Source organism: Salvia hispanica, chromosome 4, assembly GCF_029641045.1.
Source record: "Salvia hispanica isolate PSC_SH4W2 chromosome 4, Shi_PSC_v1, whole genome shotgun sequence".
NCBI lineage: Eukaryota > Viridiplantae > Streptophyta > Magnoliopsida > Lamiales > Lamiaceae > Salvia > Salvia hispanica.
This window is the reverse complement of record NC_142695.1, coordinates 5,895,941-5,918,559: the sequence shown is the minus strand read 5'-3', so window position 1 is coordinate 5,918,559 and position 22,619 is coordinate 5,895,941. Positions and strand designations below refer to the sequence as shown.

Below are 22,619 nucleotides of genomic sequence, written 5' to 3'. Positions count from 1 at the left end.
TCAGTCATTATAATAAGCACATGTTATTGTAGTTTGTGGTTATATATTAGTACTTCTATATTGGACATGATTCTTTTGTATCAGTGTATCGGTTTATTTTCGTTATGAACACATTTTTTTATTGTTAGAAATATCGAATTAGGAACCACCCAGAAATGTTTGATATTGATTGTCGTCGATCTCTGATACAATTGTGAAAGAGTAATTGCATCGATTAGGACATGTTACATATATAATGTTAAACGTGCTTCTTTTCATTCTATATATATGAACTTGCTACTTGCTAGTACTCATTTTATTACTATATATATTTATTTTTATTTACTAAAGGCTTGGCTTTGTTACTACTACTATTTTAACACACAACTTTAATTTAACTAGCTAATAATTGGTTGATAAGATTGGTAAATATATAATCAACGTATGTTTTTAAGAGGTAAATTTTTGAAAAGAATGAAATTTGATCAAATTTTTTCTATCTACCAGTTTGAAAATCGGCTAAAAAAAATTGTGAAATTTGTTCATTTTTTCTTTTAATTATACTATGTTTACATCGAGTACAATACAGTAACAATAGAAAAATCATATGTAGAGCTCACCACTGAGAGCTCACCACTGATTAATTAAACGACATCATTTGATTGAAATGTATTAAGAGTATGTTACATGTTGCCGGCTATAATTTTTTCATCACTAGAATAAATTTAAATTTTACTATTCTCAACGTCAGAAAAATTGGTAAAGCAAGAAATAAGTAGAGAGAAAAAGTAATTAAAGTATTATTAGTGGAGAATGATTCCACCTCACTAGAGAAAAAAAACTTTTTAAAATTGAAAAATGCATATTCTTATGGGACGGACTAAAAATGAAAGAGTGCATATTCTTATGGGAACAGAAGGAATATGATTTTTCTCACTAATTTTTAAAGTTGCCAGATAGACTGAAAATTGATCAAATTTCATAATATTCGACAATTTATCCTTTTCTAATGTATACTATTCCCATGTGCCAGACTAATCGTGACGTTTCATTTTCACAAGTGTATTGAATAAATAATACTATCTCCGTTCCACTTTAGGAGTCCCAGTCACTTTTCTGCATTGTCTTCTCAACATTATTTTATCTCCTACATTACCATTTTTTCATTTTTATTATTTATTACTATCATTTTTATAAAATTAGTGCAGAAAAGTGATTGTGACGGAAGGAGTATAAATAGTTAAAGTGGAGAAAAAGTCAAGTAAAGAAAATAATATAGAAGAGAGTCATACTTCCCTGTATTATTCGCTCTTACTTTACTTTCTCTCAACTTTAATTATTTGTCACTGCTACTAATTTTTCAAAACACACATTTTCAATTAGACCGGAATGGATGGAGTATTATTATTGAAATAATAGAATACAAGTGAGACATAAAAAATATCGGGCACAAATATCTTTAAACATTTATCAGGCAGTTTTGGCATTCTAGCCACATTATTACTAGTTGGCTCATTTTAACTGAAGGTGTGAGTGGCTAATTGAAACAGTAACTTTTTAGACTGACGACGTGATGTAGTATTAAAAAAATGCAACATCCGCAAGCACGTTGCAGTTGGCAGCGCGGAGCTATGATGACCTTGAGATCACGGGTTCAAACCCCGCCACTTGCTAGGAGACTTTCGACCTTAATCTGCAAGCCCGATCAAGCAGGATTAGTCGGATTTCGCCAAAAGATAGGTTCGGTATACATGTAGTTAAACCAAAAAAATAAAAATAAAAATGCAACATCCGAAAACCAAAAATGGAAAATTCGACTATTTCTCTTCATATAATTACAAAACTAGGATTAGCTTTCTCCCGCAAATCATGGATATATGTAGCATGGATTTCGAATACTAATGAAAAGTGCCTTTCTACTATAAAAAAATGAAAAGTTAGAAAATAAAAATGTGTGATGCGTGCAGCAACACGTTGGTATCTAAGATCACCAGTATTGGTTTTAACTTTCAAGTAAAACAGTGAATAAAGTACAAAGTATTTGAGAAGGAACATTAGGACATAAAGATTAACACATGGTATTAATTATAGGATTATATGTAGTTGCGGATCATTAAATGCATTTGAAACTATATTCAATGACTGACAGAAGGATATGAATCATTTCATATTGCTGGTTTACATCTCATAAATATAAACCTTTTATAATAATGTCATTCTTTTTCTTTAAAAAGAAAGCCTTTCAAATTATACACGCTATTTTGTTTTAATGTTAAAAAAAATACTATCATGATCTCAGTCATTGAAAATTTGATGAAACCTTATCAATCATTTTGATCAAAAAAATGGAACGCACGTTATATAATCTGAAAAATGTTACAAAAATGGAACGCGCCTTCACTCGTTGGTTTGGAGTTGGTGCCCAAGGTTTGCATTCTCACTCATTTCATCAACAAAAGATTTGAGAAATATCAAAGGTTGAAATGGCGATTAAAGGTAGCAGGTATGTTGCTCGGTGAAGCTCGGGGTTTGACTTTTCTATTTCTTCTCCTCTCTTTGGCTGCGTATGAGGGTGTTGTTGCTTGGTTGTTAGTGTTACTATGTTGATTTTGCTAGCTTTTCGAATCTCTTTTGTACGTCGGACCTTTTGAGCCTTTCTAAATGCATAAAAAAAATGTTAAAAATTTCGTGGCAATTTTTTATAATTTTGATATATACATGCTAAATCAATCGTGAAACCGAAGCTTCAATGATAGTAAAATGCAATTAAATTAGTTACTTACTCTCCAAGATTTGGAACACAGTCCTATGAAAAATTTGAAGACCGTATTAGTCAAATATTGCTAGGTTTTAGTATAGGCTTTACTATATATTAGTAGTATATACTAATAAAATATTAGAAACTCAGCTGCATTATGTCTCACTTTGAACCCATCTTCCTATGCAATCTCGATGAAAGTAATTATTGTGCAACAAAAACACAGTTCCACACATTACACGCAGCAGAAGAGTCCTATAAATTTCTATCTTTTCCCATTGTGCATTAAATATTTCTGTGTTTCTCTATCATCTTTTTATGCTCAACTAATGGTACTGGACCTTTTTTGTCTCCCTTTCATAAACGCTTCGAAAAAGATATCAAATCCAGCCTAACCCCCAATTTCCTCCCTGTCTTGTGTGTTTCTAGTTTCTACTTATGACAAATTAGAAATTCAAGAATCATTGAATCATCATCATGAATACTACTCTCCACATTTTCCTCTACTTCATGATGTTCATCATTTTGTTCCTCAATCTTGGCCTCCTCCAATCAGGTAATTATTAATGTATTCATTTATATAATTATTTTCTTTTTTGAGAGACAAACCATCAATTTTGAAGAATGCTCATTCTCAACCTCAATTCAGACATAGGTTGGTTTGATGATCTCACATGATTCTTGCTCAAAATTGTGTCAGGAAATTTCTTGCACTTGAATAGTGATGCAAACACAACAACAACTCTTTCCAATCCCAAACCAGAACAAGCTCACTTCAAACATAGGAAGCTTATGCTACATGGTAATTTCCAATCACACACACACACACAATGTCCACTTTCTATTTCATGAGTCTTGATGTTAATTTTGTTCAATTTTGTGGTAAAAGGCGAGTGCTCAAAATGGGACATAAGCATCTCACAAAGCAGGTATCCAACATCAGGAATCCCAGAATTCATAGTGCAGATTGTGAACACATGTGTGACTGGGTGTGCACCTTCCAACATTCATGTGAGGTGTGGATGGTTTGCTTCCACAAGAATGGTGAATCCTAGGACTTTCAAAAGGCTGTCTTATGATGATTGTCTTGTTAATGGAGGCCTCCCATTGAAGAGCAGCCAGAGCATTAGGTTCACTTATGCAAATTCTTTCATGTATCCTCTCGAGTTCAAGTCTGCCAGCTTCTGCTGAAAACCAGAGAGAGAAAGAGGGTTTTGGGAATTAATTGGATGGAAATTTACAGAAATGAACCATGATTTGTTCAAGAATCTGATGAAGATATCATAGATATTCTTGTATAAATCTTGTCAATTTGCATGTGGGGGAGGTGTAAATTGTAATTAGATTGAATTAATTAGATTTTTTGTGATAGATTTTTACTATATATATATATATATATATACTCTTGTTCTTACTTTTTAGTAGTAGAATTTTGGGTCCATGAGTTAGTTCACTGTTATTAACAGTTCAAATTTCTAGCTAATTACAAGTGTAATTAATAGTATGGAGTATTATTTAATTAATCTTAGAAGGAAGTGTTCATCTTCTTTATATTTGTCTAATTATTAGGATAGTGATAAAATGCAAACTCATGTATTATATAAACTCTAAACTATGATCTAGACCGTTGAAAAATGTCAACAGATGATAAAATTACATCAACACAAAATGTCAACACGATGTCAACACATCAATGTTGACACTGTGTTGACTTTTTCTATTGATGTAATTTTATCATCTGTTGACATTTTTCAATGGTCCAGATTATAGTTTGAAGTTTGTACAATATTTAGAGTTTGCATTTAATCACATTCGTTATTATTCCTGTAACTTAAATTAATTAAAGCACACATATTTACTCATTTAATATTTATAGCATTAAAGCCTCGTGATAATATTAATGTAACCAATGGACATGAAATTGAATCGAAAATAAAGAGCCGTGACACTTAATTGTGTGATAGCAGCTCCAGTGAGTCATGCTCCGCATTAAATTTTTCTATGATCATAAAATTGAGGGTATTAATTTTCATCAAATTAATAAACGATCATATTCTTTATACTACTAATGCATAACCAAATTAATCCAACACGTGCACTAATTAACGATTGATTCTTCCATCATTGTCCAATAATAAGGGCGCCTCGTGATTCCTTGCTATATTGGTCCAGACTCCAGTGAATTAAATCACACAATATTTTAGGCAATTTCGATTCTAGTAACTTCTAATTCAGTGAAATTGTGAAGTCAACGAATTTGTGACAGATTACTAAATATCTAAAAAGAGAAAATTTCAAAACAAATAAAACAATTAATTCGAGGTGCAAATGTCGTACTACTACAATATATGACTGAATGCGTTAGAGCTTCATTTTCATAACTGCAACTGCAGAAAAAGCCATTTGCCATCTCTCTCCTTTGAAAGTTTTACTGTTATAGGAGTAGTAGTAATTATTTTCATTTTGAGAGGTGCAACGTGGATTATGATTTATGCTCAATTTCATGAGAGTTCTTCCAAAAAATAAGTTTAGTCAATTTAACTTATTTTCATAATCTTATCGATACTAATCAATTTACCATTATTTTCAAAATATACATTTTATTTGACTCTTAATATATTATTTATGAACTCTTAATATATTATTTATAAGTTTTTGAAATTTTCTAGAAATTTTACTAGTAGAAAATAAGTGTTTCCAAATACAGTTCATTTTATGTGAAGTTCTGCCATACATTAGATGCACCAAAGAAATCTCTCTTTCTTGGGTAGTGAGATTGATGTGAACAACACAATCTATAAAAGCCGTAGATTGGGGACCTAGGAAATTCTACATTTAAAGATGGCCCAAGGCCCTAAACTTTGTTCATTCATATAAAACCATTTTTGATAATAATTTGGTGGAGATTGGAATCTTAAAAATTAACAATATTAATTTAAATTTGTTCGATACAACTAGATTTATCAAGTCAATTTGTGGTCCGAAGAAGATGGCAGAATTGTTGGCGGAAGTTTTTGGTGGCCGGTTTGAGATGTCTACTCGTGTGGACACATTTTTGTTTAACAAATAGGAGTATTTTGATGGTAGAATTTGTTTATATAAATTCTACTAAAATTATTGTTAATATAAATTACCAAAATTCTAGCATGATACACACTAGTTTATTTTCAGCTAGCAAATATACTTATGAACTACTGTCAGAAAATAAAATACTATTCCTCTATCCCAGTTAAAATGACACATAACCTTTTCGCACTCGTGTAGAAAAAATGATGATAAATAGTTAAAATAGAGAAAAAATTAAGTAAATTAGAGAATATTATAGAAGACACTATCTTCTATATTATTATCTTTTTTACTTTATTTTCTCTCCAATTTAACTATTTATTATCATTTTTCCAAAACATGTGAAAAAGAAACGTGTCTTCTAAGCTAGGACGGAGGGAGTACAAATATAGATATTTTTGGATAAGAACGTGCAAAAATATACTCCCGTTGTCCATGATTTGATAACCATTTTGACTTGACATAGATTTTAAGAAATTATTTAACTTTATAAAGAAAAATAGATAGAGTAAAATTTGTCGAATGTGAGACTGAATCCATATATAATTTCATAAGAGAATCCGAGAATGTAAGAATAATGAGGTGATGTAGTAGGGTACACATAATAGTATAAAAAAAATAAAAATAAATGCATTATCTAATTACGTACACACACAACAAAATGAAATGATAATATGAGTCATATTATCGCTATTTGTCTATGAAAGATTAAGTTATTTCTCATTTTGAGTGAAAAAATAGTTACAAGGGAAATGACTACTTTTTTGTCCATTAAAAAAAATATTTTCAATCTTCTTCTTTGCAAAATACCGTAGAAGTTTTACTGAAAATATAAAAAATCGTTTCCTTAGAAAATCTGCATACAATTTCGTATAAAAGAAATTGTTGATGTCTTTAAACATTTCAACAAACTTCATTAACTGTACAGATCAAAATGTAATTTTCTTGAATATTTGTAAAAGTATCATACATTTTCTTCAAAATTACAACAAACAAATTGAACATACTAGTAGTAACTAGAACATACAACAAACAAAAAAAAACATACAAAGTTACATCAAAATATAATTTTCTTGAAAGAGGTATGCTAAGTCATTACATAATTTACATTGCGAAATTTAATTTTGGTTGAACTATTCTCAATCTCAAGATGACATATATAGGCATCGACAAGGGTCATCTACTTATTACGGGGGTCGGGGGAGATGCCAAATAAAACAATGTTCGATACTTGTTGGTGGTGTTCGGTTGCTAAGATAATACAATACCAAAATATAATTTAGAACTGAATTGTGAGATTATTTTAGTCATAGGGGGTTAGCTAAGACGAATTATTCCACGATTATCCATTTAGGATTGAGTTGTGATCTGAATCTCATGAACCAAACACATTATAAATTTAATTCCGGATACAATCTTACGAACCGAACACCCTCATTATGGACAAAAAGAGTTATATTCATAGAAACTAGTGATAAAATAATTTTATTTACGGTATCCCTTAGGCCATCTCCAATCATTTACACCAAACTTAAAATCATTTTTGAGTATATATCACACAAAAAAGTAGTTCCACTCCAACCATTTACACCAAATTCAAAATTTACACTATTTTTAGATTTTTGTCTCACAAAATATTTGCAGTAACCCCAAATATAGTGTTTTTTCACAAAAAAAATATTAAAAATGAATTTAGGTTTGGTGTATGATTGAAGAAAATTTATACACTAAAACTCATTTTTAGAGTACGATTGAAGATGATAGTCTTAATCAAAAATCTACCCATTTTAGATAGTAAAGACAGAAAATTACGAAACTACCCTTCTGCGTGATCCTTTCCGTTTCTTTCTCAGCAGCAAAGAAATCCTTTCCTTTTCATCGCCATGTCTCTCAACTGCTGGGCTTCTCTCACCCCCCACCTTTCAAGTCTCTTTCTCCCCCCTCTCTCTCTAGGATAGCAATAATATAGCTATCTGTTCTTTTTTAATATGCTTGTTTATTCGCAGGTGAGCTGCATGTAAGAAGCAAGAATGTTGGGGGCATTGCAAAGGTGCAAGAATTGATCACAAAAAGTGGAGTTTCTTCGACTATCACTTCTCCTCTTGCATCTCTCCAAACGGGCAACTGGGTTAAGCTCATTTGTGGGGCTAGCTTTGAGGTATTTTTTACATCACGCCATTTATCTGAATTTTAGAGTCATAATCTTACATGGTATCTAAAATATAATTAGATAAAATTATTATAGATGGATTCATGCTCTTGTATTTTTTAATATGTGATGTAGGATGTAGCTGATATCAGGAATCTGTCTCTGGTTTACACTCTTGCTGGAGGTACAACAGTTCAAATTTACCCCTAACGTTTTCTCAATTGTTTTGCGTTTTTTCGTTCAGTAATGTTGAAACTTTGTAGATGAGGACTGACAATTATAGGATAATTAATTTGGAGTATTTAGGTGCAACTACCCCAAGATTAATTTTTGGAACTACAAGTGATAGTAAATCAGCTCCTTATTCAGTTTTCATCCATCAAAAGTTTTAGTCCGTTTTCTTCATCAAAGGTGCATCAATTTTCATTTGCCTTAATATAGTGATGCTCAATGCTATTTTAGTATAATTTACATAACAGTATGGTAGGAAAATCGTGTGTCAAAATTGTGCATAAAGGGGAAGAGGGTTATATTTGTGTCGGTTGGAGGATAAAGTATGAAAGCTTCTATGTCCCAACATTTTCCTCGCTGAAATAGTTTGAGCTTTGAGTAAATGAAATCACTATCTGTTTATGCCAATGCTCAGAAGCTAGTCTTCTTATTAGAGAAAGTTCTAGGTTGTGTAGCTCGTCTAATAGTGTCAACTTTCTGAAACATCGTCGCATTTTATCTCAATCTTTTGGTAGCCTAAGTTCATCTAATGTAATGCTGGAGCAGTTTTCGAAGATTTTGGGGTTGGATTATGTAATTTGGAGGGTCTTCTAAAAGTATGCATTGCTCTTGTGTGGTGCCGTAGTTGACTGCATTGATTGTGCTGCTGAGGCATCTGTTGTCAATGCTGTAAACGATGGAATTGAAGCAGCACAAGCTATTCTCCCCATACGAAGGCCATGGGTGATGATCAGTGTGAATGATGGTGAAGATCTGCACTTTCGTAAAGCTGGTATCTCTGCTCCCTAAGCTGTGGAACTTGTAGATTTATATGTGCTTTTAAGTAGACTTCATTGTTGATGCTTGTAGTACTGCATGCAGTGTTTAAAAGTTGATGTTTTTTTTGCCAGAATTCGATCCAGATGATTGTCCACCAGATTGCTCCAGGCCATGTGAGAATGTTTGCCCTGCCGATGCAATCTTCTCAAATTCGGGCAAAGCTGGTCCATCCAAGGTTTATTTACATTTTTTCTCAATTTATTTTATGTAACTATGTCATTGCTTTATATTTACCGTTTCAACTAGGGCGTGTTAGCTGAGCGATGTTATGGCTGTGGACGCTGCTTGCCTATTTGCCCATATGATAACATAAGTAAGCCCTTTGTTCTCGCATATGCTTTCAAATGTCTTTCTCGTCTAAATCTTTACCCGTGTCACTGTCATTTCTACGTTGCTATATTTGCTTTGAGATACCTATATTTAGTCTACCGTGGCAGGGGCAATTACATATGTACGAGATGTTGCTGCTACAGCTAAACTTATTCAACAGGATGAAGTCGATGCAATTGAAATTCACACTAGTGGAAGGTACTTCAGTGCACGTCAAACAAGTTATACTCTACAATGTTCAAGTAATATATTTTATTTCACAAGGTTGAAGTATGATTTAGGCTTAGAAATTGTTGAAATTCTTGAGTTACGACGAAAGGAGTGACTGCAGGGGCGGATGCAGAAAAAGCCCCTAGCAGGGGGCTATATTTTCTAAATTTTTCAGTTTGAGTTTCAAGAAGACATTTCTTTATGACTGTGTATTATACAATCAATTCACACAAAATATCTTGATAATTTGATGATTTAAAGGAACTGACTTTTGTTTGGTGGGGGCTTAAGCCCCCCAAGGCTCCTTTATGGTCTTCCAATTGAACTGAGGGTGCATTAGTAGTCAACTATTTCCCACCTGCATTCTGAAACTCAATACGAACTTTTTCCTTACATGACTAATCATCTGTTTCTACTCTATTAAGAAGGAAAACATAACCAATATGTTTTGTCACTATGAATTGAGAAGTTTTTATATGTTGATATTGGTGGGTTAAATTTTGATAAATAATGTAATTATCGTTCGTAGGCAGCCAGAGTCATTCCAAGAACTCTGGAGTGGTCTCGGAGATTCCATTCACAAGCTGAGGCTTGTTGCTGTGGGTGAATCATTCTTTGTTGACCACATTATGATTATCAGAATAACAACACAAAAGTTTTGAGTTGTGGTTTTTTTGGGGTGTGTGTGTGTAATTGCAGGTTAGCTTGCCTGACTTGGGGGATCTGACTATACCTGCAATGGATTCTATGTACGCAACAATGAAGACGAGCCTCCATTGCCTTAATTTATGGCAGGTTCCATTGTCGTAAAGCCTATCCCCCTCCATCCCCACATACAAACGGGTTGATCCTAATTCGTGCCTAGAAATTTTTATGTAAAAAAGAAATTTCTCTTGTTGAAATGGGGCATGGGTTGGGAAACTAAACAAAAGAAGGTTTCACATTCGTGCTTGTGCTTACTGTAGTTAGATGGCCGCCCTATGAGCGGAGATATTGGCAGAGGTGCAACGAGGGAAGCAATCAAATTTGCTCTACATTTAGCATCCCTCAAAGACAAACCAAAAGGTTTGGTGAACTTGCTATTCTCTTCTCAGTGCACTTGTTGATTCTTTAGGAATATCTTCTTTTTCGTGAAGGAATACATTTTTCAAGAAGATAGTGTGAACAATTTCTGCAGGTTTTCTTCAACTAGCTGGTGGTACAAATGCTCACACGGTTGAGGGGCTCAAAAAGGAGAGGCTATTTCGAACCACCAGCATATCCAGTACTAAACTACTAACAACTCGGTTTAATTTGGTACAAATAGCCCTCTTATGTTTAACGAGTTCTGATGCAGATGATTCGAAGGGTGATAAGGCCCCTCTCAACTCTCCTGAAACATCGCATGCTTTGATAAGTGGAGTAGCTTTTGGTGGCTATGCACGAAAGGTAACCTTTTCACTAAAGCTTCTTACTTTTCGAATTTGTTCTAGCTGGCCTGGGAACATGTGAATCAAGTTCATTGCTGAAACCTTTTCAATCCTCATCTAGATAGTCGGGAGGGTTCTTAGCTCGTTTCAGTCGGACTATGGCTATGCATGTCTTGAAGATCACCCGGACCATCTTCTCAAAGCACTCAAGGAGTCTCTTGCTTTGGTTGGGACTGTGAAATGCTACAATGCAAATTAGGTCCGTACTCGACCCTTTTAAGCAATGATATAGAGAAAAGGAATCCTAGGGTCGTACTCGACCCTTTTGGTTCGGATCCTTTTATTTAGGCATGGGTATTGGTTATTAACTGAACTGATCTACTACCCGATAATGGTATGTGTATAACATTTTTAGACAAATAAGTGTAGTAACGAATCCATAGTTTTTCCGAAGGCTCTTTTATTAACTTTTGGTTGGACAGTGTTTTAATGCACAATTAGTACAAGTTTTAATGCATAATTAGTAAAAGTAATACACAGGAAGAGAAAGGAAGTGGAAGTAATGTTAGTGGTGAGTGGAGTCCATATTATTAGTAATGTAGTTGGATTTCCAAAATTTAAAATTTCATACTTTTAGTTCATAGTACTTATTAGGGCAGAGGGAATAGGTTATAATGTATGTATGCATTTTTTCTAAAATAAAAGCAAAAACTCTAAATAAATATGCAGTTGAATTAATTTTCGTTCATTGTTTTGAATGAACTTTGAGTAGCTTGGAGATCCAAACTATCTTGACTGAATTCCACCCCGTAGGCCCAACTGATGTTCGTTTACAGTCCGCCACATATATCGCTGTAGATCTAGAACCGGATAGTACACTAATAATCAACCATCTAAAAAGGAATACGAGTCGCTTATACAGTTATACACATATCTTGTGTACACACTTGGCCTCGATGCTATAGAGACGCATAGTCATTGAGTTCTTAAATTATATTTCATATATACATTCGTGAAATGACTGACAAAATCAAATCTAATCTAAATAATCATATTTCATATGAACGAATGTAGTTTCTGGGTTTTTAAGACAGTAAAATCTGGTAAGTTTATTTGATAATAATTTCGATACTCTTAACGAAATTTGGCTACTTGAGCTCACGCGAACGAGCTCATTATTGGTCACATGGAAAATCGTGAGTTTAATCATTACTTTTCACAACGGTAACTGGACAGGGAGCATTGTTCACAACATAGTTGCTAACACTGCCCATAAGCACCCTGCAAAGTTTACAGAAACAAATCAATCAGTCAATTGAAATTTGTTCAAAATTCATTTCTTCTTAAGTTCTTATCATAGAAATTTAGAAAGAACTTAAAAAAAACTATATTGGCTAGTGACCGCGCATGAAATTCGACCTAAATATGTGTTAGCTAGTGACCACACATAGAATTATGAACATCTTTGTATCGTTCTTGTGTAAAGTAAGAGTTGAGTTGAGTCGAGTCGAACCTTTGGATCTTTCCAAGGCCTCTATTGCCAATGACAAGTGAGTCGAGAGGAATGTTGTCGACTGATTCACATAACTTCTCACGAGCATCGCCCCAGTAGATTTTCAAGAGCACAACTATCTGAAACATTTAGGCACAATGAGTAACATCATATTTTTGATTATGGAAAATTTATAAGTATTTAACTTAATATATAGATGGAAGTAGGATAGAAAAAGTACTTCTTTCTGCTTTGATGCAGTGGTGACGATGTCAAGTGATTCAGGGTCAGGGTTAATACCGTACTTCTTCATGATAGTTGAGTTTGAGAAATCACTCAACGGAATAAGAGCTAAACAAAGATAAGCAAATAATTAAACATTTGTTCTATACTTGATGGTCAATTTTAATTTTTTAAGCAGTGAAATTTCTAATAATCGTTATGATTGATAATCTTTCAGCTAGACCACTCTTTTTATTCAATATTGTCACGTTTTAATTTTATCCAACTGCCAATACAATATTTCATTATCTGACTCGTGAAATCTTATTTAAAAAAATGTGAAAAAATCAAGAAGGTGGCATCATTAATTTTTTTTTTTTTTTACATTATTGGTAACTTAACGCAAATAGCTAGAACAAACTACATATGTCACCTTATTAATCCCAGTAAGATTTCATATTTACCGATTTTGATTGAGGACATGTACATGTATATTATAAAATATAAGGCTTTGAAAAAATAAAAAATAGGAATCATTTTGAGTTGTTATAATGTGAAAATTTATCGATGATTCATCAATTTTATTGAATGTATTTAGCCTCTTAACATATTGGCCATGGCTATATGATGTTGTAGAGGCCGAACGAAACGAACAATATCATATTAGAACAATATCATATTAATGTTGAGAAAAGAGGGGTCGGGTTGGATGCATACGTGAACCGGTGGTTTCCCAGAGCTGCATCTCGCCAGATTCATAATGGCCGTCCGGGCGCACGACCACCATAATGAGGTGGTCGCCCTTCCTCGCCAGATTATCGACGGCCCATCTCAGAGCTTTATTGCTGCACGGCGAGAAATCTACAGCCACGCCTACTCTCCTTGTGTCTCCCATCTCTTTTCTCTCTCTCTCTCTCACGTTTCTCTCTTGTCTGCATGTTTTATTCACGAAAATGCATGTTTATAGGGGAAAACAGAGAGAGACTGTGTTTGAATTAGTCATCCATCATAATTTATTTTCGCCTTTATTTTGCACCATTGCATTTCCAACTTTAATTCAAAATGCTTACTAACAATATAAATTGATAACTTAAGATTATACTACAATGACAACCACAATTAAAATGACAATTTACCACTAAGGAGCATATTAAACCTTAGTCTGCCACGTGACAGGTTTGCTTGTCTGGTTTGTCATTTTAACTATGTTGGTCACCCTATTCTTCTGTAAGTTTACTTTGCAATTTTCAGGGTCATAATTTATCCCATTTACGTTGATTAGAGTCAAAGTCATCAATTATATATAGATATCTATACATGGAAATCAAAGAAACCCAAACATCTAAACCACACCACTAAATCCTCTATTACACAATCATGTTAAAAACAATGAAACCATTCCCTACTGAAAATGGTGCAAGAGAAAATAAACCGTGGAGAAAAAAGCCCCTGTGAAGATGAAAACCAGCAACACCACCGCCAGGCTAAAACCAGCAATCCCAAACTTACTCCTATGATAAACCTCACTCATCCTCACCCAACAAACATCCCTTCTCCTCGTCTGATGCTTGCTAATCTCCTCACACAAACCCCTGTAATAAAACTCATCTCTCGTCACATCCACATGCAGCCTCTGCAGCAGGAACACAATCTCCCTCTCCCTCGCGTGCCCGTCGATCAGAATCTCCCTCTCCTGCACCACCCTCACGTCCCTCTCCGACCGGATCAGCCCCTCCAGCAGCACGACGTAGGATGTCACGTGCTTGCTGCATCCACTGCTGCAGTGCTCCATTGCAATCAAGTTTCTGAACAGGACTTCAGTGTAGCTGTGGATTTCAAGAGGTGGGATGCTGAGCCTCCCGTTGAAGAAGCTTATGTTGGTTGAGCTCTCCGTTGTGGCCCTCTCCACGCGTATCCCTAGGGAGACGAGGCGCGAGGCCTGCGGGATGTAGGTGTGGCCTATGTTTGGGAGTGTGACAGCATGTGTTGAGTGTGTTGGGAGATAATGCTGCCTGATAAGGTCTAGCAAGTGGTGTGTTTGGGGTGTGAGGATTCTCTTTTCGTTGTTTTCGGGGATGAGTTTCTTGAAAAAGAACAATGCAAGATCAGTGAGTGAAAAATGGCATTGTTTTGGGATGGGGACAAGGTGGAAGATTTGTTCAAGGATGAAGAATGGGATTTGGTTCTCATACAAAATGAGGTCACACCTCAAGTGGGAGAGGCTGTCGGTCGAGGTGAAGCAGGGGTCGTCTCTTCGTCTGAGGCTCTTGAAGGCGTAGTTAAGGAAGAGCTCGATGATGAAGCAGGAGTCGAGGAGGAGGAGCTCAATGAGGGGATCGCGCCCCATTGGGATGGGCTGGCCGTAGAATTTTCTTGCCTTTTGCTCCACTTGCCTAATGGACTTGATGCAGGTGTCTAGGGTGGCCTCGGAGTTGGGGGCTCGGGCGATGAGGGCGTTGAGGTAGCACCATTTTTGATCCTCCATGGGCTTGAGGGTGTGGTGGTTGGTGTGGTGGAGAGGGCCTATTGAGAGTGTGGTTGGGAAGTATTTCTCTTCATTGCCTTTGTAGAGCTCTTCTGGAACTTTGCATACACAGTTTGAGAGAGAAATGTGTTCCATTTTTTCTTTGATTGAGGATAGGAGAGTATCCTCATGCATGATGTCAAGTGTCACATGTTTTGGGCTTTCTCCCTCTATCTCCATTTTGAGAGAGAGAGAGAGAGGTTTTTGAAATTGACAAAGAAGGTAAAGTGGCTCTTACAGAAAAGTGAAAACAGAGTAGATTAGTGAGATCAAGAAAAGAAATCAATGCAAATTCTCATAGATTGAAAATGTGACAAGGTAGAAGTGGAGATGAGTGTTTTTCAATGAAGAAGTAGTTGTTGCATGGGGTTTTGTGTTGTTTTGGCAATTTTATAAAGGGAGAAGTTGTGGTTGAGTATCAAAGGTTGCTTGAGGTGGAGGAGAAGAACAAAGTTAATAAAGGATTTGCGTCGATGGAAATCAAGGAATTAATGAGATTAGTTCTATTTAGCATGAAAGCTTTAATGCAAACTAGTAATTTAAGAGATGGGTATATATTCATTTAGCAAAGTTAGCTCCTCTAAAGGAAAATAATGATATTTAAAATAAGCCTCTAAGCTTAGTGTATAAGGAATCAATAAGTTGCTTTAGACATTGGATTTGGTTTGAGAGTCTACTTTAATGAAATCTCTACAACAAACAATATCTTACAATAAAACAAGATCTAACTTTTTTTCCCAAAATTGCTATGCAGTTGTCTACTACCTTTTGCATATAGTAATATTGGTTTTGGGCTTCTTGGCCCAATCAAACCCATTGGATTGCACTACAATCATTATGCAATAGGGCCAACGTATGGAATCATGTCGATAATATTTTCGTATATAAAAATATGTTTTAAGTTTCAAATAGCTTCTTGGTAAATTCACTATCAAATTGTTGATTTGTCATCGTATAATTGGAAAACAGCCTTAATTTTGTATCGATTCATTTGTTGTTATTACTTTTTTGTTTACTACGTACCTGTTTAATTCATGAGCTTTATATTTTTTAATTGCTTTGTGTTGAACGTAACCTTGATTGGATCCAAATGAAACAGTATGTGACATCTAAAGGCTGCAAATTTTCTAATTCCACGACTTAAAAGTGAGAAAATAGCACGCAAAATTTCTATAATTTCCCCGCACTCCAAAAAAAAGGGTGTTCACCTAGCACATATTTCCGAGCACCAATATGTGCTCGGAATTTTCCTAGCACTTTCCGAGCATACGAGCCTTGTTGTTGGAATGTTGAAGAAAATATGCACAATCCGAGCACATTCCGAGCACGGTCAACGTACTAGGAACATCTATTGCAAATTGCGAGGTGCTCGGAAAAACGAGGATATTATTTCCAAACCAAATCTGGATCTCAATTCTATAATTTTACTTCTTCCATTTTCTCTCCAACTCGATTTCTTCAATCTTTTCCTATATATTTTCAATCTTACCCTGTTATTTCTTCGAATCAAAGTAGTCTCTTTGCCCGTTGCCACCTCGCCTCGTTATCTTTTTGTTATCTAAAGGTATAAATTATATTTATTAGTTATCCTCTCTAACTTTTATGTTAAATAATTCAGAATATTATTATATCTGTTTTAATTTATATTAGTTTTATGCTATAGGATAGTAAAATGGATACGTTAGGTGCTAGGAAGAGCAGTCAGGTATCGTGCATGGAAATTCCGAGCACTTCTGGTGCTCGGACATCTCATAAAGGAGTTGACCATGTTTCCGAGCACGTTTCGGGTGCTCGGAAAAACTAGAGTTTTGCTCGGACAGGTGCTAGAAGATAATTCCGAGAGAGCAAATGGATAGCACCCTTATGTGCTCGGAAACCTCTATTTTTCCTAGCACCTTCGGGGTTTTCCTAGCATTTCGGTACTAGGTAAAGGTGCCTTTTTTTTAGTGGAAATTATAGTTTCCCACATCTATTTGAAGACATATTTGCTAATTACTAAATTTTCAGTTTCATCTAATTTTGGAGTTGAATTATGATAAACTATAATCTAACGCAATTTTGACCTAACTTATTAATGCTGTCATTCATAACCGTACGAAAATCCAAATTTTCCAATAACTGCCTTTATTTGCTAAAATATTGTTACTTATAGAAATTGATTTGAATCTGATAACAAACTTTTACGGGAATATAGTCTAGGTAGCAAAATTAGATCAAATAATAAATTTAGTAATTTTCATATAAACTGTTATGTCGTGCAAAACTAAATTTATTCAAAATGCATTAATTTACATGCTATTAACCATTAAAGAGTACAAACAGTATTACAAAATAAAAAATCTGTATGATTGACGCAATTAACTTAATTCTTAATTATTGTTCTGTGTTAGCCTACTAAGAAACAATGCACTAATTTTTAATTTCATGTCTTTTGTCGTGATTCCTTCGGATTTTTCCCGTGACACAACGTTTAATGTTTAATTAATGATGTCATGAAAAATAATTGGCGGAGTTAAATACACAACCAAATTTGCTGGCAGGCTGAAAACATAGTATAATACCTCTGAATTATAAAAAGATTCGACAAAATTCCGGGATAATCACTCATATTATTGAAATTTCGATGAATTCATTACAATTCAAAAAATTTCATCATGTTGAGTAGTATTTTCCAAAACGAGAGATTGTGTAGCTCTGGCGCTGTAGAATTTTCAGCTATGGATATCGATTCTTTTAGCCGTGGCAAGAACCATTTCGATGAAGATTTCTTTGACGATTTCACCAATTCAGCTCATTTGTTTCATGATGATGTGTTGAAAAGAGTTGTTTCAATCAACTCTGCAAAAAAGCCATTCAACATTCTGAACAAGTATGCAAGCAGGTGCAGAAGATTGAATGGTGACAATTTGAATTTCTCAATTTTTGAGAGAGAAAGTCAGGTGATTTCCAGCCTATCTGTGGAGACTTTGATCCATTTAGGTGCTGAGAAGTTCATCAAATCCTCCTCTAAAGTGAGTGCTGAGCTCTCTGTTCTTAGCCACCCTTATCCGAGCTCGGTTTTGTGCCAATCCGAGGAGGATTGCGTTGGAGTTCGTCTCGTGCACTGCTTGCTGACGTGCGCGGAGAAGGTTGACAAGAAGAAGTACGAGGAGGCGTATGAGCTCTTGCTCGAGTGTGATAGAATGAGCTGTAGTAGAGGCAGTGTGGTGGAGAGGCTAGTTTTCTATTTCTCGGAAGGTTTGTATGAGAGGATTGATAGGGAGACGGGGCGAGTCACGCCTAAAGGGTTGGGGAAGAAGTTCGAGGATCCTCTGGTGGCCGTGAGGGGCCCGGTTGAGACCTCGATCGCCTTCCACAACGAGTTCCCTGTCTCTCAGATCACCAAGTTTGCGGGGATGCAAGCTGTGGTGGATAATGTAGGTGAGGCGAGGAAGGTGCATTTCGTCGATTTCGAGATAAAGAATGGTATACAATGCATAATCTTGATGCAAGCTCTTGTGGATAGGTGTGGGGATCCTTTAGATGGTCTGAGGATTAGTGCTGTGTGTGTTGGGGGGGAGACGAGGGCGGGCGTTGAGGCGACTGGGAGGCGTCTGGCGAGCTTTGCTGGCTCGTTGGGGTTGTCGTTTTCGTTTGAGGTAGTTGTGGTGGAGGATTTGTTGGAGCTTGATGAGAAGAGTTTTTCTAGGGTGGATAATGTTGATGAGGTGGTTGTTGTGTATGCGGAATACACATTGAGTTACATGATTGGAGGGCCGGACCGGCTTCATCACGTGATGAAGGTGTTGAGAGGGCTTAGGTTTCGCGTGATGGTGGTGGCGGAGGTGGAGGCGAATTGCAACTCTCCGGTTTTTGTGGAGAGATTTGTGGAAGCTATGTTGTTTTATGGTGCCTACTTTGAGTCCATGGCGGGGTGCGTGAGGAGTGAGGAGCATAGACGCATTGCTGAAGGCACGTGCTTTGGCTCGTCGATAAGGAATGTGGTGGCAGCCGAGGGAAGGGAGAGGAAGATCCGGCACGTGGGGATACGTGTTTGGAGGGCCTTTTTCGCGCGGTTTGGGTTTGAGGAGACGGAGTTGAGTATGTCCTCGGTGTACCAAGCGAACCTCGTGGTGAAGAACTTCGCTTCCGGAAGCTTCTTCACCTTTGGTATAGATGGAAAGAGCTTGATCATTGGGTGGAAAGGGACACCAATGAGTTCTATCTCAGCTTGGAGGTTTGATGTGCCTAGTGATTCTAATGCTATGTAGTTTTTACTTTTTGTTATTAGTATAGAGACCTAATGGAATACAAAATTGTAAAAACACTTAATAAAACAAGATACATTGGTACAAGAATCTAATAAATCAAAAATTTGTAAAAAGATCTAATGAAACAAAATGTGTTTATATAAAGACATTTAGATATGTTTGGCCTATTATCTAATGTATTTAATGACATGTAAAGTTAGATCACCACTATTCATTTAAGATCTAATTGATGATAATTAGTCTTCTTTATGATCCAAAGATTGATCTTTTAATGTCACCATATATATATCCATGAATTTATCAATATACATTAGAACTCATGGTGCATAACTTCATTTTTACACGACAAATGTTAGCGCATTATGAAAGTTGTATATACATTTTATATTTAAACCTTTCATACCAATAATTTAATCAACAAGTTGCAATGTGCAACACATTTAATTCATCCACTTCACCACAAATGTACGAAATAACTAAAATGCTCAACTTTAAATAAGTTCAGTTTTTGCATTATTTCATGAGAGTTTATTACAATATAGTACTCCTAAAAGAGTTTTTGCATTATTTCATGAGATTTTATTGCAATATAGTATAAGAAAAAAATTTACGATGGTGGACAATCGTAAACGCAAATACAAGAGTATACGCCCGTTTCACCACTGTCTTCAATGCATTGTCCAAATCCATTGATTTTAAAGCATTCCTCTCTGCATTTTGGGAGGTCACAACTATTTCTTTCTAATATTTTTTGGCATCGAGTTTGAGCATCCACAAATTTGACCGCAACTGCAATAAAAAGGATTAGGAATAGTAATAATGAAAAGCAATCAAATACACTAATTTTAGACAATAATAATAGTTACAAATTACTTTTGAAATGCAAACAATACATCATATTGCTATGCATGCTAGTTTATTTTGTCTTAATCCGTCTGCTTCGGTTTATAAAATTGTCCAACTTTATACTAAATCCCTAATATTTGTTATGTATCTAAAAGTTTACAATTTTCATTACCAACTCTTTAGAATATAACAAAACTTCCAATTTGTGGTAAAGTGGATGAATTAAATCTGTCTACCAATTTTCCCTAATATTTGTTAGAATATAACAAAACTTCCAAAATTTTCTTATGTATCATGAAATTCACACTCTTGACTACTAACAATAAGGAATACATAAATTGCTAGCACAAGTGCATAAAATATACTCCCTCCGTCCTAAGATATATTTGATTGACTTCTTTTTGCACTTGTTTTGAAAAAATTGAAATAAATAGTTAGAAGGAATAGATATTAACTTAAAAACGAGAATAATGTAGAGACCATTATTGCGTGGCCATTTAGCTGGAAGAGAATTCTTATATAATTCCACATGTAAAAAAAATATTAGTACTAATTGATAGGACACAACAAAAAAAATATTAGTACTAATTGATAGGACACACCAAATTATAAGATTGTCACTTTAATATATCTGAAATTATTTCTCGGTATGTGTGAGTTGTAACTAGAAAAATTGTGGACAAAAATAAAATTAAGACGGACCTGACACTGATAAAATGAGGAAAATAATGCAAAACAACTTATGTGCCATTTGAAAAGTTGATTTTCTTAATTTGATTTTCTGTTCTTAATTGCCTTTGTATATATGTTGATTGTCGAATGGAGAAAAGATCGAGTTGTGTTCGAACAAAACAATGATTCTCTATATATATACTCCCACATGTGATGTAACAATAACTGTTATGCTTGATAAGATCTAATTCATTTATGACAATGTTAAATTTGAAGTCTGTTACTTATTCATATTTATGATTGTTAATAACAGGTTTTTAAACACGTAACAAACGTATTTATTAACGCATGTTTTAAATAAAAATAAATTATGTGATTTCAATAACTATTATACTATTGCAAAATAAGTAATATATAAATTATAATTGCTTAAAATTATGAGTGTTATGAAGATGGTGTCATTTTTATAAAACGAGTCCACAAAAGTGACTGAAACTCCTAAAGTGAGACGGAGAGAGTAACATTTTATTAATAAATGTAATTAAAGGAGTATTATGATTACTGTCTACTGATATAGTACTCCATTAAACTAGAACTCATGGTGCAGAACTTCATTTTTACTTTTTGATTTATGACATGTTGTACAACACGACAAGTGTTATCGTGGAAGTTGTATAGGAGTACTCCCTCCGTCCTATAAAAGTTGAGTCATATTCCTTTTTAGTCCGTCCCAACAAAGTTGAGTCATTTCCTTTTTTAACAAAAGACAAAACATCTAATCACTCTTACTTTATTCCATCATTTACTTTACTCTCTCTTATCTTTTCTACTTTTTTCATCTCTCCTATTTATTTAATATAAATTTTTAATCTCCGTGCCCAAAAGTTTTGTATCAACTTTTATGGGACAGAGGGAGTACATTTTAATTTACACCTTTCATCCTAAAAAAATTTAATCGACAAGTTGCATTGTGCAACCCATTTAATTCATCCACCTTACCGCAAATGTTGGAAAAAATATATAAGAAAAAAATGATTATGATGGTGGACAATTGTAAACGTAAACACAGGAGTATACTCCTGTTGAACCACTTCCTTCAATGCATTGTCTAAATCCATTGATTTTTAAGCATTCCTCTCTGCATTTTGGGAGGTAGCAACTATTTCTTTCTAATACTTTTTGGCATCTATTTTGGGCATACACAAATTTGACCGCAGCTGCAATAAAAAGGATTAGGAATATATAAATTGCTAGGCAAAGTGTATAAAACATACCACAAATTTAAATTATAGTTTAAACCCACACTCATCAATTTATCATTATTGTATGTTTTGTAAATATATGTGTTGTGACTAAATAAAACAATTGTGTAATCGAGACAAACAGAAACGTAAAGAGACACAAAATTTACGTGGTTCACCAACGTTGTAAAAAAATTATTGATAGGACATGTAGTACCAAATAAGATCGTCACTTTGATATGTAGAGCATAGGGAATCGTTTTACTGTATGTTTTAGTTGTAATTAAAAGAATTTTAGACAAAACTAAATTTTAGACAAAACTAAATTAGCCCTTGGAGATTGTGATGTATCCAAAGCACCAGGATACGATGGGTTCAATTTCAAGTTTGTCAAAGAACTATGGCAGGACATCGGGGAAGA

At 34.7% G+C, this 22,619-nt stretch overlaps 5 protein-coding genes across 6 annotated transcripts; 3 read left to right on the top strand and 2 right to left on the bottom strand.

Annotated features, from left to right (window-relative positions):
• Positions 1-3,001: 3,001 nt before the first annotated feature.
• LOC125191684 (TPD1 protein homolog 1-like) lies at positions 3,002-4,172 on the top strand. The gene is made up of 3 exons (XM_048089089.2): positions 3,002-3,293; positions 3,438-3,539; positions 3,627-4,172. The coding sequence occupies exons 1-3, from the start codon at positions 3,215-3,217 to the stop codon at positions 3,926-3,928; spliced, it is 483 nt and encodes a 160-aa protein (XP_047945046.1). The 5' UTR covers positions 3,002-3,214; the 3' UTR covers positions 3,929-4,172.
• A 3,429-nt stretch (positions 4,173-7,601) lies between these two features.
• LOC125193085 (uncharacterized) lies at positions 7,602-11,418 on the top strand. Of its 2 annotated transcripts, none has more exons than XM_048090813.2 (13): positions 7,602-7,729; positions 7,810-7,961; positions 8,088-8,136; positions 8,809-8,955; positions 9,074-9,177; positions 9,249-9,315; positions 9,440-9,530; positions 10,072-10,141; positions 10,242-10,337; positions 10,508-10,607; positions 10,720-10,806; positions 10,879-10,970; positions 11,077-11,418. In XM_048090813.2, exons 1-13 carry the CDS (start codon positions 7,687-7,689, stop codon positions 11,188-11,190), a joined length of 1,212 nt encoding a protein of 403 aa, XP_047946770.1. In that variant the 5' UTR covers positions 7,602-7,686; the 3' UTR covers positions 11,191-11,418. The 2 variants fall into 2 exon arrangements, with proteins under 2 accessions (XP_047946770.1, XP_047946769.1); XM_048090812.2 differs by having other exon boundaries at positions 11,073-11,418.
• A 511-nt stretch (positions 11,419-11,929) lies between these two features.
• On the bottom strand, positions 11,930-13,599 carry LOC125191915 (Adenine nucleotide alpha hydrolases-like superfamily protein). Its single transcript, XM_048089347.2, has 4 exons — positions 13,383-13,599; positions 12,685-12,794; positions 12,465-12,583; positions 11,930-12,232 (listed from the first exon to the last, which is right to left on the bottom strand). The coding sequence occupies exons 1-4, from the start codon at positions 13,558-13,560 to the stop codon at positions 12,154-12,156; spliced, it is 486 nt and encodes a 161-aa protein (XP_047945304.1). The 5' UTR covers positions 13,561-13,599; the 3' UTR covers positions 11,930-12,153.
• Positions 13,600-14,008: 409 nt separating this feature from the next.
• LOC125193767 (UPF0481 protein At3g47200-like) lies at positions 14,009-15,641 on the bottom strand. The gene has a single exon (XM_048091638.2). The coding sequence runs from the start codon at positions 15,367-15,369 to the stop codon at positions 14,068-14,070; it is 1,302 nt and encodes a 433-aa protein (XP_047947595.1). The 5' UTR covers positions 15,370-15,641; the 3' UTR covers positions 14,009-14,067.
• A 2,139-nt stretch (positions 15,642-17,780) lies between these two features.
• On the top strand, positions 17,781-19,500 carry LOC125194534 (DELLA protein RGL1-like). The gene has a single exon (XM_048092798.2). It carries the CDS (start codon positions 17,844-17,846, stop codon positions 19,437-19,439), a length of 1,596 nt encoding a protein of 531 aa, XP_047948755.2. The 5' UTR covers positions 17,781-17,843; the 3' UTR covers positions 19,440-19,500.
• The last annotated feature ends 3,119 nt before the right edge of the window (positions 19,501-22,619 follow it).

What these genes read in the sequence shown, in the direction of transcription:
- LOC125193767 (XM_048091638.2), bottom strand. Translation starts at nt 15,369, where the DNA reads ATGGAGATAGAGGGAGAAAGCCCAAAACATGTGACACTTGACATCATG.
- LOC125194534 (XM_048092798.2), top strand. Translation starts at nt 17,844, where the DNA reads ATGTTGAGTAGTATTTTCCAAAACGAGAGATTGTGTAGCTCTGGCGCT.
- LOC125191915 (XM_048089347.2), bottom strand. Translation starts at nt 13,560, where the DNA reads ATGGGAGACACAAGGAGAGTAGGCGTGGCTGTAGATTTCTCGCCGTGC. An exon ending in CTGGGAAACCACCGGTTCAC is followed by an intron (nt 12,795 to 13,382) that starts GTATGCATCCAA and finishes ATCTTTGTTTAG; the next exon opens with CTCTTATTCCGTTGAGTGAT. An exon ending in CTGCATCAAAGCAGAAAGAA is followed by an intron (nt 12,584 to 12,684) that starts GTACTTTTTCTA and finishes TAAATGTTTCAG; the next exon opens with ATAGTTGTGCTCTTGAAAAT.
- LOC125191684 (XM_048089089.2), top strand. Translation starts at nt 3,215, where the DNA reads ATGAATACTACTCTCCACATTTTCCTCTACTTCATGATGTTCATCATT. An exon ending in TCTTGGCCTCCTCCAATCAG is followed by an intron (nt 3,294 to 3,437) that starts GTAATTATTAAT and finishes AAATTGTGTCAG; the next exon opens with GAAATTTCTTGCACTTGAAT. An exon ending in TAGGAAGCTTATGCTACATG is followed by an intron (nt 3,540 to 3,626) that starts GTAATTTCCAAT and finishes TTGTGGTAAAAG; the next exon opens with GCGAGTGCTCAAAATGGGAC.
- LOC125193085 (XM_048090812.2), top strand. Translation starts at nt 7,687, where the DNA reads ATGTCTCTCAACTGCTGGGCTTCTCTCACCCCCCACCTTTCAA. An exon ending in TCTGCACTTTCGTAAAGCTG is followed by an intron (nt 8,956 to 9,073) that starts GTATCTCTGCTC and finishes TTTTTTTGCCAG; the next exon opens with AATTCGATCCAGATGATTGT. An exon ending in CCTCAAAGACAAACCAAAAG is followed by an intron (nt 10,608 to 10,719) that starts GTTTGGTGAACT and finishes CAATTTCTGCAG; the next exon opens with GTTTTCTTCAACTAGCTGGT.